General features: G+C 45.7%; 1 protein-coding gene across 4 annotated transcripts in view; it reads right to left on the bottom strand.

Annotated features, from left to right (window-relative positions):
• Nucleotides 1-15,265, bottom strand: part of SLC24A1 (solute carrier family 24 member 1) — a 31,889-nt gene that overhangs the window by 9,888 nt on the left and 6,736 nt on the right. For 2 of the 4 annotated variants that reach the window (XM_054716118.1, XM_054716116.1), the window contains exons 2-3: nt 3,343-3,396; nt 1,907-2,015 (exon numbers count right to left, since the gene is read on the bottom strand). The exons of 1 other annotated variant lie outside the window; for it this stretch is intronic. In XM_054716118.1, coding sequence (XP_054572093.1) covers nt 1,907-2,015; nt 3,343-3,396 — 163 coding nt within the window. The remainder of the gene's footprint in view (nt 1-1,906; nt 2,016-3,342; nt 3,397-15,265) is intronic. One more of the 4 variants, XM_054716117.1, reaches the window with a different exon arrangement.

Genomic DNA, 15,265 nt, shown 5'->3' on the forward strand with positions numbered 1-15,265 from the left:
CAAGAAAAGCAGGCCAGCTATGGGGGCCTCTCTCTCTCTCTCTCTCTCTCTCTCTCTCTCTCTCTCTCTCTTCACACACACACACACACACACACACACACACACACACACCGAAGAGGCATGGGGATCATTGGATCCTCTTCACGGGGTGAGAGTTCAGACCAGTTCTGTGGAAGAGCTGGAACACCTGACAGGGGTGGAAACATCTGGACGGCCATTGGAAACAGCACATGGAAACACAAACATGCATCTGGAAAGTCTCGGGAACAAAGGCCTTCATCACAGTCCCGTGCGGTCACAGCCCCGCCTGGATGGAATCTCATGGCGTAGAATGAGGGTTGGCTTCCCCGGGCAGGACTGTACTCCAGAGCACGCCAGCCGTCATTCACAGTGAGGGCCCCTCCATGCCACAGGCACACCGTGGACCACGCAGGCCTGTCTTCCCTGGGATGACGGTTGCGGGCTCCCCCAGAGCTGGTTTCCTCACGTGGCCTCTCAGCTCAGCACGGAGGATCATCTCCTTAGTGTCAATCTCCTCTGACCTCGGCCTGGCCTGGGCATCTCATAATCCTGTCGGGACAAGCAGGCCAGCTGGCGGCTGTTAGTGGTGGAAGTGGCCCAGGCGGGGGCCCTGTGGTCCCATGGAGGAGAAGTCTTCATCTTTAAGACATTGCCAGAGTCAGGAGCGCCCAGAGGAGTGGCCCAGCATGGCCCAGAGACACAGCTTCCTTCATGACACAGCCGCACGGGCAACACTCCGGCTGCCAGGGGCTGCAGACTCGCTCTCAGAACCCCAGCGGGACTGCTTCTGGAGCTGGCGCTGCGGGAGGTCTCGCTCAGTGTCCGCCGGGCTCACCTCGAGGATTTGCTAAGGGAGGTTTGATCACCTTGTCTTGGACTCTGCTTTCACTGCACAACATGCCCCAAACCCCAATATTGTGTCTGAGGAAGAAACTTAAGGGCCTGAGGAAATGCCGAGCCTCCTAAATGTGTCCCTGAACCAGAAATCTCAGTCAGGGTGCTCCCTGGGGCTCAAGGGTCAGTCTCTAGGGTCATATACAGTTCAGGCCTCAGCCCTCCTGCCCAACTGCCACCACAACCCCGTGGCTTCTGCCCAAGAGCCAACCTTCCCTTGATGGGCCTCCTGCCTGGGCTCCTGAGCCCCAAAGATAGAGGGGCTCAAGGAGAGCAGGTGCATACCTGAGGGGTGCCTGTGGAGGCCTGAGAATCGTGTTAGGGGCAGCTCTTTGGAGAGGGAGGCCAGAAGGCAGGTACGGGTGAGAAGGATGGTGAGAATCTCAGCTGCCAAATCATCTGTCAAGTTGGACATCAGCTCCCTCTGCACTTTGGACCCTCACCACCCCCAGAAGTGGTCCTGGCAGCTCCTAGGATGTCCTTTGGGATTCCTGGCTGAAGGGGGGGCGGGGGGGACGGTCTTCCTAGGACACCAGTTTCTAGCACCTACAGGAGCTTCCCCCTGAAGCGACCCTGGCCAGTCAGCCTGAGCCAAGCTGCCTGGCAGGAGACTCTGGTGGGCTGCGCAGAGAAGATACTGAGGGCAGCCCCAACATAACCCGTGCAGGGCACACAGCATCATGGCCTTACTGTCTGCAGTTGAACCTCCTCATTTTACCAGAGAAGACAGGGAGGCAGGGAAATAGAGGAATGTGGGTGCCTAAGGGCTTTGGCTCCTTGGGGCTCTCTCCTCTCCCAGCGAGTTCCGTGTCATCGTCTCTACCCTGTCTCCCAGACTGACTGCCACCCGCTCTCCTCTGCTAACTCTCTCTTCCCACTCCTGCCCTCACCCCACCCACTGCCTCCGTTCTGCAGGTCCCAGTTGTTGTCCAGCTGCAGGAGGGAAGGAGTGGACAGGGAGACCACGCAGGTCTGGGGAGGCCTTGCTTACCTTCCCCCAGAGGGTCCAGGCTGTGGAGCATGAGCCGGTACATGGTGCTGCGGATGGTGCTGTTGTGCAGAGAGGCTGAGCTGCTCCCTCGGGTCAGCACGGACGGGAGCTGAGCAGGAGAGAGCAGCACAGGCCTCAGTGGGCCCCTGCCCAAGCCAGGTGGGAAGCCACCTAAGGGCCCCACTAAACACTGCCTCCCTCCCAGAGAGATCAGAGGGAAAGCACAGGAGCGTTCTCCTGGCCTCACCTTGTCCTTCATGTTAACCAGGAGTTTCACTACTTTCTTCTCAGCCTCCCTCACCATGACTTTGATTCTACTGAGTAATTCCCTAAGGTCTCAGAAGGGAGCAGCAGACAATGTGTACTGAGGACACCACATTGCCAAGCGTTTTTCCATCTCCCCACGTACACCCCACAGAAGCACACACTCACCCACACACCACACAGCAGACCCTGCACATGGGTATAGCCCTTCGTAATCCACGAACCGCATTGTAGTGCTTTATCACTGCCCCACTCCCAGAGATAAGGAAACTGGGATCCCTTCTACAGAAAAGGAAGTGAAAACTCAACATGTTCATGTAGGGTGTAGATTAAAGAGTCAAGACTAGCACCCAGGTCTTCTGATTCCCAATCCAGATTTTTTTTCTACCCATGTGCTCAAGAACCTTCACAGGCACACACTCACATCCTCACATCTATAGCTGCAGACAGATGTGACACACACAGATTTACAAGGGAGCATCCAAAGACAGACAAACACTTGCTCAGTCTCTCTGTCCCATCCCACCGGATGCCCCACACCTCCATTACCCACCCCCTACTTTCACCTTCCCCATCCCCCTGGCCTTGAACTCTTCTGCCATCTAGCGGCTGTGGTAACACAGTGCTTTACAACTGCCCTAGGGATTTTCTTTGGATGGGGAGATTTCATTTAGGCCCAGCCTTTCCTCTCTAAGGTCCCGATACTTCTTCCCAAATATCCCATAGGCCAAAGGCGGCTAAGACATTTTTTCACAAACCTCAGACTTCCCTGCCCCAGTGCCCTCTGGTGGTTCTCTTAGTCCTGAGCTTTCCAAAGCCACAGGTAATTAGGCTTTTGATCAATCATGGCATGCTGGGGGCTGTAAAGTTAGACTTGAGTTCCTCTAGTCCAGTCATTTACAGATACAGAATCTGAGGCCCAAGCTCACACAGCGAGCTAGTGGCAAAGCAAGCAGCGACATCCAGCTCCCAAACCAGCACCTCCTCCAAGGCCACCTGGGGCCAAGAGTCCCTCGCTCCTTCCCAGGCTCAGCCTGGCAACACTCCCAGGAGCTTCCCCGGCCTGAGCCCAGCCCAAGATCCTCAGCATCAGGGCCACCGTGCCCTGAGTCTGTGGCTGTCCTTTAAGATCCTGCAGTGTCCTCACTGGGCAGACTCTACATGGCACCCACCTTCAGCTTCTTGTTATCCTGTAGCTCATCCATCGCAACTGCCCCATCACCTGGCTGCAAACAGGGACAGGAGTCAGAAGATGTTTGGAAAGACCGTCACTCTTTCTGCCTATTTCCCTCTCTCTCCAGGAAGCCCGCAGGTTGGAACACAGAAACTCAGCAGAGATAACCTGGCCTTCCACAGCCTGGCTTCAGCCTCGTACACCATTCCCAGTCAGATGTGTCTACTCACGACGGTCCGGGAACACCACCTGTCTTCTGGTCCCTCATATGTGCCATCCTTTTTACCCAACTTGAAACCTTCATTATGGGGTGTCCATCTAATTCTCTTTTACAGACTTCTATTCTTTTCCTTGGTAGCACTCTGCCCACTTTGTGTTACATGTATGTGTTATTTGTGTTATATGTATGTGTTATTTGTGTTATATGTATGTGTTATTTGTGTTATATGTATGTGTTATTTGTGTTATATGTATGTGTTATTTGTGTTACATGTATGTGTTATTTGTGTTATATGGATGTGTTATTTGTGTTATATGTATGTTATTTGTGTTACATGTATGTGTTATTTGTGTTACATGTATGTGTTATTTGTGTTATATGGATGTGTTATTTGTGTTACATGTATGTGTTATTTGTGTTACATGTATGTGTTATTTGTGTTACATGTATGTGTTATTTGTGTTATATGGATGTGTTATTTGTGTTATATGGATGTGTTATTTGTGTTACATGTATGTGTTATTTGTGTTACATGTATGTGTTATTTGTGTTACATGTATGTGTTATTTGTGTTATATGGATGTGTTATTTGTGTTACATGGATGTGTTATTTGTGTTACATGTATGTGTTATTTGTGTTATATGGATGTGTTATTTGTGTTATATGTATGTGTTATTTGTGTTACATGTATGTGTTATTTGTGTTACATGTATGTGTTATTTGTGTTATATGTATGTGTTATTTGTGTTATATGGATGTGTTATTTGTGTTATATGGATGTGTTATTTGTGTTATATGGATGTGTTATTTGTGTTACATGTATGTGTTATTTGTGTTACATGTATGTGTTATTTGTGTTACATGTATGTGTTATTTGTGTTATATGGATGTGTTATTTGTGTTACATGGATGTGTTATTTGTGTTACATGGATGTGTTATTTGTGTTACATGGATGTGTTATTTGTGTTATATGTATGTGTTATTTGTGTTACATGTATGTGTTATTTGTGTTACATGTATGTGTTATTTGTGTTATATGGATGTGTTATTTGTGTTATATGGATGTGTTATTTGTGTTATATGGATGTGTTATTTGTGTTATATGGATGTGTTATTTGTGTTACATGTATGTGTTATTTGTGTTACATGTATGTGTTATTTGTGTTATATGGATGTGTTATTTGTGTTACATGGATGTGTTATTTGTGTTACATGTATGTGTTATTTGTGTTACATGTATGTGTTATTTGTGTTACATGTATGTGTTATTTGTGTTATGTGTATGTTAGCAAACATGCAAACAAATCTACTGCCCCGCTAGCATCTAGAAGATAGACTGCCTATTTCATTTACCGTGTGTGTCCAGCACAAAAACTCTGCAGGCGTTCAATAAATAATCGATAAATTAATGAATGAACTGTCTTCTAATATACCTAATCTATTCCAACTCCTATTCCCTTGTTCATGCCTTCTCCGTCCCTCTGTGTGCCAAATTTTCAGATATAAAACTTTCCCAAATGGCCCCACCCACCTCACCCTCACTTCCGCTCACTCGGCTACATCTCTCCTCCAAAGCTTTATACCAACAGTGAGCACATTTTGTGATACCAAAAGCTGGCTCTGTAGACAAATAAGTGCTGGTGTCCTGGTGAAGCTGCAGGGCGGCCCGCTGGGAAACACCCTTAGAAAATCAAGTTGAAGGCTCTCTAAGCCCACAGTGTGTACTATCTGGACCCCTCGCTTGCCATTTTGCATTTGCTGTCATTTTAACTTTTTTTATATCACTGTTTAAATTTTTACATATATTTTTTGGCCATGCAATGAACTTATGCTACAGCCATCTCTGTTCCCCTGAACTGTGTCTTGTACATAGGAGGTGCTCACTACAGATGAGTGAGTAGCCACTCCTAACTGGCCTCCAGTGCCATCTTCAGGCTGCAGGGTCACCTATGGCTGCCCCCAGTAACTGTTCGCGTCTTCCCGTTGCCTCTCCCACCCCACCAACCTCCATGGCCAGAACTAGAACTGGACTTGCTACACTGCCTTCTCTGTCCAGCTCAGAACATATGGAAAATACTGCCTAATCCAGGGCTACCCACTTACCCATCCACCAATATGTTCATTCACTCAGTTCTTATTTCCTGAGCACCTGCTTGTTCATATGGTGCTGTGCCAGCACTGTAGGGATACACAGATGTTTAGGACATGGAATCTATGTCCAGAAAGGAATCAAGACACATGATAACACAAGCACATGACAAAGCAAAATGTGTTTCAAGAAATTAGAGGGATTGATAAAGGTGCTGTGCTGGGATGGACAAAGAAGGTTTCCTGAAATAGGTAGAATTTGGGTAAGCTCTGAAGGATGAGGGGTGGGGGGAGTTTGAATGCTTGGATACAGGCTGAATGAATGAATGAATCAATGAACAAATGAATTAATGAGTCTTGTTTCCATAGTGTAGTGGTTATCACATTTGTCTCACAAACGAATGTAACAGAATAGAAATAACCAATCTGAATATGAAGGGGAGCACTGTGGATTTTCTGAACAATACCCCTGACTCTTTCACGACATACCTGTAAGATTACTGGGATACTGGAGTCTACCGCACTGACCCCACTGGCTCAGCCATCTCCCTATTTATCATAACCAATCTTCATTCAATGAGTTCTTGGAGGCAAAGAATGATGAGGGACCAGGCTAACCTTTGGGATGGTTGGATCTGTCCACAGAGGGGCAGGAGAGACCCACTTTTGTCTCGTGATGCCCACGCCTACTGATTTCTCTGTAATTCAGATTTATTCAAGACAAAACACTTTTCTATGGGTTCATTGTATATATATCTTCCAACCTCAGTACGGGCTTCTAACTTTCTAAAGCCTTTCACAGCCAGTTCCTCATTCGATACTACTAACTCTGTGAAATAAACAAGACTGGTGTTATTACTGCTATTTTGATAGATGAGAAAAACAGATGCAGAAAGATTCTGTGACTTGCCTGTACTCACAAAGATAGTGACAATCCCAATCTCCTGATCTCCATTCAAGGTTTTTTGTTGTTGTTTAGTTTTTTACTAAATCACTTTTCTTTTCCCAAGCATAAGAAAATGAGGCCAAATCTATATTCCCTAGTGGCTGTTTCAAATTATTGAAGTAAGTGGAATGTTTGTCTACATTTGGGTATGGCTGATGGGTCCATTTATGGGTACAGTACCGGCAAGCAGGTGTTCTCAGTATATGCCTTATTATAAACACATTCCTACATCCACCTCTCACACCACACCATTCTCCCTCCTCTTTTTTTCAGCACTATCACCCCACCTTTTCCTTCTCATGAAAATTAGCAAAGGGGCTAAGGAAACTGAAGAGGATGTCTCCGTGCCAGCCAAGCCCCCAGGGATACATCTTGCTGAGAATGAGCAATGGGATCCCTTGCAACTGTTCATGGTAGCCCCTCAGGGGGCTTGTCCTCCTGATCTTCAAGTTCTATCTCCCACTAATGTAGCAGTTAGCTAATCATTTACCTCTCCCCTTCTAGACACAATCCCTGACACAGTTCCTGAACCACACATTTTAGTCTGATTTTTAAAAAACATTCTTCAACAAATATTTATTGAACCCCTGGTCTGAATCCTTCACCCAGGTTACACTCTAGTTGGGGACACTTCACTTTATCCCTTCATTGAGTATAGGCTTGCACCCTGATCCACTCATTTGTCTAGGCTGGACACCCACAAGTCCTCCCTCTCCCTCACAGCTCATATCCAACTAGTTGTCAGACCTAGTTCATGCAAGTCCTCAAATTTGGCCTCATCTTTCCACTCTCCTGCCTACAGTTCTGCAACAGCTCCTGATTTCTGATCTGTTCTCCTTCTAGTTCATTCTCCACCCCTTAGCCAGTGATTTTCAGAGCAAAGCACATCATTTCACTCCACTGCATCCTGGGAGCCCACTGTCCTTAAAGGGAGCACAGACTCCTAAGCAGAGCACACACCAGCCTCCTGATACCTCCAGTACAGATCAGTCCAATAGAAATAGAATGCAAGCCACATACATAATTTTATTTTTTAAAGTAAAAACACAAGTAAAATTAACTTTAATAATATACTTTAAACTGACATATCAAAAATATAATTCGAGGAACCAAGATGGCGGCATAGGAAAACACCTGAACTTGCGGCCTCGCACAACCACTTCAAAACTACAACTAAAGGACAAAACAGATATCATCCAGAACCACGGGATGGCTGGCTGAGTGGAATTTATACAACTAGAAGGAAAGAGAAAAGAGCACTGAGACTGGGAGGAGGTGAGGAGGTGCAGAAGTGAAGGGCAGAGGTACAGAGGCCCGCGAGGAAAAGGGCTGGCAACTGGGTACACTGTTGTCTTTTTCCATCAGGAGGGAGATACAAGCTCCCGACTGCTCTGAACTCCAGTTCCGGGCGAGACTCTGGGGACCCAGACTCATACGGGGAGAAACTGGACTGTCTGGCAGCGAGCGAAACTTGAGGGCAGCTTTCTCTCAGAGGTGCTTGCAGCGATTACCACGGGACACTGAGACCCGGGGGCCTCTTAAGGCAGGGCTGATGGGAAGCCATTGTGGTTTTCTCCGCCCTGAGATCCCACCCCATGAAGCCACTGCAGTTAACTCCACCCTGAGACTCCGCCCCATCCAAGGTGAGCGCAGAGGCTTTTGCATATGAATGGCCTGGTCCTTTGAAATCTAAACTTACCTAACAAACTGCAGCTGCGTCAGTGAGACCAGAACATCCAAAAGAAGGCCCAAGGCCCCACAGCAGCTTGCATTGCTTCACAACTGGGCTTCATCTGGGCACCTCCAAAACCCAAACAAAGAAGAGGAATCTGCAGATCTCTCTGTAGCTCCTGCTGGGTGGCCTCAGGCAGAGGCTAAATTAGCACCTCCTTGGAGGTCCAAGAGCCAGTGTACCCAGGGGTCAGAGTGGGACCATCCAGATTACAACTCCTCAGATCCATAAGGGACACACTCAGTGGGCAGACTCAGTGAGCACCAAAGCCCCAATGAAGCAAGTCTTGTCTCATAAGGGTGTCTCCAGTACAGAAGTTCTCCCATCATAGACACAACTGATCCTCACAGCCAATTGGCCTGGAGGTTAATTCCTCCCAGTGATACCAACAACAATCAAGGCTTAACTACAACAAGACTGTGCACACAGCCCACAAAGGAGTGAACCAAGAGTGTCCACCTCAGGTAACTGGGGAGGCTGAGCCACTGGGTCCTATAGGACACCTAGCACACAAAGCCACTCTATCAACTCAGGGAAGTGGCCAAAATGTGGAGACAAAGAAACAGGTCACAAATGAAAGAAATGGAGGAAAGCAAATGACTGGATATAGAGTTCAAAACCACGGTTATAAGGTTTTTCACGAATTTTCTAGAAAAGGCCGATAAATTTAGCGAGACCCTCGAGGATATGAAAAAGGACCAACTAGAAGTTAAGCATACACTGACTGAAATAAAAAATAATATACAGAGATCCAACAGCAGACTAGAGGATCGCAAGAATCAAGTCAAAGATTTGAAATACAAAGAAACAAAAAACACCCAACCAGAAACGCAAAAAGAAAAAAGAATCCAAAAATATGAAGATAGTGTAAGGAGCCTCTGGGACAACTTCAAGCATACCAACATCCGAATTATGGGGGTGTCAGAAGAAGAGAGAGAACAAGATACTGAAAACCTATTTGAAGAAATAATGACAGAAAACTTCCCCCACCTGGTGAAAGAAATAGACTTACAAGTCCAGGAAGTGCACAGAACTCCAAACAAAAGGAATCCAAAGAGGACCACACCAAGACACATCATAATTAAAATGCCAAGAGCAAAAGACAAAGAGAGAATATTAAAAGCAGCAAGAGAAAAACAGATTTCTCTTCTATGTAGAATCTAATAAACAAACAAAAAAAAATGTGGGGTTTTTTTTTACTCCCTTACCTACAAGGGAGTACCCATACGATTGTCAGCTGATTTCTCAACAGAAACTATGCAGGCCAGACAGGAGTGGCAAGAAATATTCAAAGTGATGAATAGCAAGAACCTACAACCAAGATTACTCTACCCAGCAAAGCTATCATTCAGAATTGAAGGTCACATAAAGAGCTTCACAGATAAGAAAAAGCTAAAGGAGTTCATCACCGCCAAACCAGTATTATATGAAATGCTGAAAGGTATTCTTTAAGAAGAGGAAGAAGAAGAAAAAGGTAGAGATAAAAATTATGAACAACAAATACATATGTAACAAGTGAATCTAAAAATCAAGTGAATAAAAAATCTGATGAACAGAATAAACTGGTGAATATAATAGAACCAGGGGCATAGAAAGGGAGTGAACTGACAATTCTCAGGGGTGAAGGGGTGTGGAGGGTGCAGGAAGAGACTGGACAAAAATCATACACCTATGGATGAGGACAGTGGGGGCAAGGGTAAGGGCAGAGGGTGGATGGGAACCGGTTGGAGGGGAGCTATGGGGGGAAAAAAGAGGAACAACTGTAATAATCTGAACAATAAAGATTTATTTTTAAAAAAAACAGTGCAAGTAAGTAGAGAAGACTGTATGGGAAATGTAGGATGAGAGAGAAAGATGGAGGGAAGAAAAGTTTTAAAGGGGAGCCGGTAGAGCTTAAAAGGAGAATAGGAAGAAGGAAGAAGTGGGGAAGAGAGCAAAGCAGGTCTGAGGGAGGAAGTGAAGAAAAAAATTAAGGTGGGAAGGAAGGAAAAGGGGAGGTTGGGGAGAGGTAAAGATAAAGAAAAGAAGGAATGTGGGGAGGGAGGGAGAGAAGGAGAAAGATGGAAAGAAGGATGATGGAACAGAAGTAGGAAATAAGGAGGAAAGGAAAGTTTATAAATGATGAGTCAGTAGGAAAAAGTGTTACATAAAGGAGCGAGAAATATTGTGTGAGAGGGAGAAGCCAATAAGGAAGTCAAATACAATTGTGTGTGAAGGGGATAAGATTTTTTTTAAAAAGTTAATAGGGGTGACCAGGCCAGCAGGGGCGGGCAGTTAGGGGTGACCAGGCTGGCAGAGGAGGGCAGTTAGGGGGATCAGGCATGCAGGCAGAATGGTTAGGGCAGGCAGGCCGGTGAGCAGTTAGGAGCCAGAGGTCCCAGATTGCGAGAGGGATGTCCCCCGTGGGCTCCTGGACTGGAGAGGGTGCAGGTTGGGCTGAGTGACAGCCCCCCCCCCCCCAATGCATGAATTTCATGCACCGGGCCTCTAGTTGGTTAATAAAATAATATAGGTTTCGAGTATAAAATTCTATAATACAGCATCTGTATATTGTAGTGTGCATTCACCACCCCAAGTCTAGTCTCCTTCCATCACCACCTATCCCCCCTTTACCTTCTTCTACCTCCCCACCCCCTTTCCCTCAGGTAATCACCAAACTAAAGTCTGTGTCTATGAGGTTTTTTGTTTGTTTGTTTGCTTGCTTAATCCCTACATCTATTTTACCAGCCCCCAAATTCCCTCTGACAGCTGTCAGTTTGTTCTCTATCTATAAGTCTGTTCGTATTTCATTTTTTTGTTTATTAGATTCTACATATAAGAGAAATCATATTGTATTTGTCTTTCTCTGACTGGATTATTTCACTTAGCATAAACACCCTCTAGGTCCATCCATGCTATTGCAAATGGTAAGATTCTATTCTTTTATTATGCCTACTAGCCCCATTTCTTTTTTTATAAATGTCAACCTTCTTAACACACTTTTATTTTTTAATTTTTTTCAATTACAGTTTACATTCATTATTATTTTGTGATAGATGTATAGCATAATGGTTAGACAATCATACACTTTACCAAGTGGCTCCCCCTAATATTTCTGATACCCAACCAGCACCATACATAGTTATTACAACATTATTGACTATATTTCCTATGCTGTACTTTACATTCCCATGAATATTTTGTAACTAGCAATCTGTACTTCTCAATCCCTTCACCTTTTTCACCCAGTCCCCCTCTGGAACCCCCTCCTCTTTGGAAATCATTAGTCTGTATTCTGGTTCTATTAGTCTGTTTCTGTTTTGTTCATTTATAGTGTTCTTTAGATTCCACATGTAAGTGCAATCATATGGTATTTGTCTTTCTCTCACTGACTTCTTTCACTTAGCATAATACCCTCTAGGTCATTCCATGCTGTCACAACTGGTAAGATTTCACTCTTTTTTATGGATACATAATATTCCATTATCCTACCTAATAATAGACAAATATGCAAATTGACCATACCTCCAACACACCCACAAGCCACAGCCACCATCCAATCAGAGCAAGCATGCAAATTAACCCAAACCAAGATGGCTACAGCCACAGAGAGCAAGGTTTTCTAGGTAACAGAGGAAGCCAAGCTTTCTGCCTGCCCTTGCCAAGCCTAAGCCTCCACTCAAGCTACAAAGTTTCAATTATAGAAGGTAAACAAATTCAAACAAATGGCGGCAGAATGGGGCTTGAGAGAGCAGGCCAGGGTTGCCGCCGGCAACAGGGGAAACAAAGCTTTCCGCACACCCTGGCCGGGCCGACCCGCTTAAGGCAACAAAGTTTCAATTATAACCCCAAAAGAAATGGCTGCCGGCCTCGGAGGGAGCCCCAGGCTTGGCTCTGCTCCAGGCTACAAAGTTTCAACTGTAGAAGGAAAATAAATTCCAGATACCAGGGCCTCTGCTTGGGTTGCCAGGGGGCGTGGCCGGCCTGCAAACCACCACAGGCCCCTTGCTCAGGCCGCCCCACACCCCAAGGGAACCCCACCCTAATCAGGGACACCCTTCAGGGCAAACCAGCTGGGCCCACCCATGCACCAGGCCTCTATCCTATCTAATAAAAGAGTAATATGCTCCCAACCACTTCCCTGCCTGCCTAATTGCCCCTGCCAGCCTGATCGACGCCTAACTGCTCCCCTGCCAGCCCGATTGCCCCCAACTGCCTTCCCCTCCCAGCCCAGTTACCCCTAACTGCCCTCCCCTGCTGTCCATCTTGTGGTGGCCATCTTGTGTCCACATGGGGCGGCCATCTTTTGTGTTGGAGTGATGGTCAATTTGCATATTACCTCTTTATTATATAGGATTATTATATAGGACAGGGGTCCTCAAACTTTTTAAACAGGGGGCAATTCACTGTCCCTCAGACCATTGGAGGGGAGTCAGAGAGTGCGGCGCACATTCCACACATGCGCACTGCGGGCCCGGGATGAGTCGGCTGCTAAGCAGGACAGGCAGCAGCAGCAAAAACACTCGGCGGGCCGGATAAATGTCCTCAGCGGGCCGTGTGTGGCCTGTGGGCCATAGTTTGAGGACCCCTGATATAGTCCTTTTTTATCCACTTGTCTATTGATGGGCAGTTGGGTTACTTCCATAGCTTGGCTATTGTAAATAACGCTGCAATGAACTTAGGGGTGTATATAGTCTTTCGTATTAGTTTTTTTGGTTTCTTCAGATATATACCCAGAAGTGGAATCACTGGATCATAAGGAAGCTCCATTTTTGACTTTTTTAGTCATATCTATATTGTTTTCCATAGTGATGACTAGCCCCATTTCAAGAGCTCAGTATGCTGCTAGTGGTCACCATACTGGACAGTGCGGCTACAGTCTCTTCACACTCTCGTTCCCTGGGCTTTACATATACCCAGAAGACTCCCTACCCCTTCTTCAGTCAGCCAACTCCTGCTGGTCCTTCAAGATTCCACTAAGCGTCACCTCCCCTAGGAAGCCTTCCCTAACTCTCTGGTCTGTTGAGATGTCCATTCTCTGTAGTACGACATCCCTCGGAACTTACATGTGTCACTACACATGATATGGTATTTATTAGTTTTACATGTCTTTCTTCCACACTAAAGAGGATTTACCAGGGAGCTGATGAAGCTTAAGCTTCTGGACCCACCTCTCAAACCCTTGCCAAGGCCTTGTAATTAGTTGTGTAGCCATGGTTTTATATTTTTTTCTTAAAGTGCCCAGACACACAAAACTTGGATCAACTCCCACTCCTCCACTAGGCTGAGCTCCTTGAGGGCTGAGATTGTGCCTTATTTCTTTCTCACTGTATCCTCAGATCCTACACAGGCCTCATACAAAGGGATTCAACAAATGTTTGCCAAATGAAAGTTTAGGGCTTAATTCTAGACTATCTCCTTCTCTTTCAGAGTAGCATCAGCCAATCCTTGATTTTAATTACATTTGCTGGTAGTTCACAACTTTCTATTTCCAGTCCAGACCTTGTTTCTAAGTTTCAGGCCATTTGTGCAACTGCTTCTTAGACATTCCATTTGAAGGTGACATAGGCACCCAAACTCACCATTCCAGCGTGGGAACCCTTGAGTCTCCCTAAACTTGTTCTTCCTCTAGTCTTCCCTGGCACCAGCAAAAACCTTGACTTCTCCTGCTCTCTCAAACTTCGCATCCACTTCATCACCAAGTCCAGATGATTCTGTATTTAAATCATCTCTCAAATCTCTTGGGGGATATATATACTGGATATCCACAACAGCCTCCTAACTGGACTCCCTGCTTCCACCCTGTACACCTACAATTCATTCTCTACACAGTAGTTAGGAAGTGACCTTTTAAATACAATCCAAACTCCATATCTGATCCATGGGCCCTGGCATGAAGCAGCCCCACCCTCCCTCTGGCATTACCCTGTATCACTTTACTTACTAACCACACTGGCCTCCAATTCCTTCCTCTAATGCATCAAGCTCTTTCCTCACTCTGAGTCTTTGCAAATGCTATTTCTTCTTCCGGAATTCTTTGGAACATGGGGTGTTTTTCTGCTCGTTCTGCAGACCTCTACAAGGACTTATTTTCCAAGAGGTTTCCCCTGCTCTCTCTCTCAATAAAGGTGACCTACCTACAGTCACTCCCCATCACATGCACTGCTTATTTCCTTCACAGTACTTGTCACACTCTGAAATTATCTTCTTAATTTATTTTACTTGTTTATCATCCATATGCCTACTCCTCCACACTAAAAAATGTTCTGTTGGATTTAGGTTTCCAATTTATATAGGTGGCAGAGCATCTGGAACTCTATGCTGTTCTTTGTAGAATACCATGAATACCTCATTTCATATTTAATGCCATCATATGCATTAGTAGAAAATATACTATGTTGTATGAATGCATGTAAAATCTCAACTGCAAGTATACCCACACCCATGAAAACAATAAGATATTGGAACAAATACATTGAGAGCTTCAAAATCAGGTCTAAAGTTTCAGAGCAAGCTAAGTTAGATTATGTTGATAAACAAAAATTCACGTGTTTGAATTTTCTGTTAATGTTTGTTTCTTATGTATTCACTTTGTCATCTGCTAGCACCCACTAGCAGGGGAACACTGAAAGTTTAAGAAAAAAAGGAAAGAGAGTTTAAAATTGGGAATTCTATTTTTACCATCTTTTCCTGACAACTGGGGGGAAGCTGACTACTTACTATTCAAGGAGTTAAAGGAGGGAACCCCTCAGCCCAGGCTAGATGGGCTCTTTGAGAGCACAGTGGGTTCCCTGCAGCCTAGCATGGGCGGGACCCACAGGGGCAGGAGGGGCCAGGAGCTGCTTAGTTGACCACACCCACCCTGTCTTCTCAGCAGGCAGCTGGCAGTACAGGCCACTGATGAAAGCCCTTGGGGTAAATATCCACCTTGACAAAAAACCTAAGGAGGCCCCA

This window comes from Eptesicus fuscus, chromosome 5 (genome assembly GCF_027574615.1).
Source record: "Eptesicus fuscus isolate TK198812 chromosome 5, DD_ASM_mEF_20220401, whole genome shotgun sequence".
NCBI lineage: Eukaryota > Metazoa > Chordata > Mammalia > Chiroptera > Vespertilionidae > Eptesicus > Eptesicus fuscus.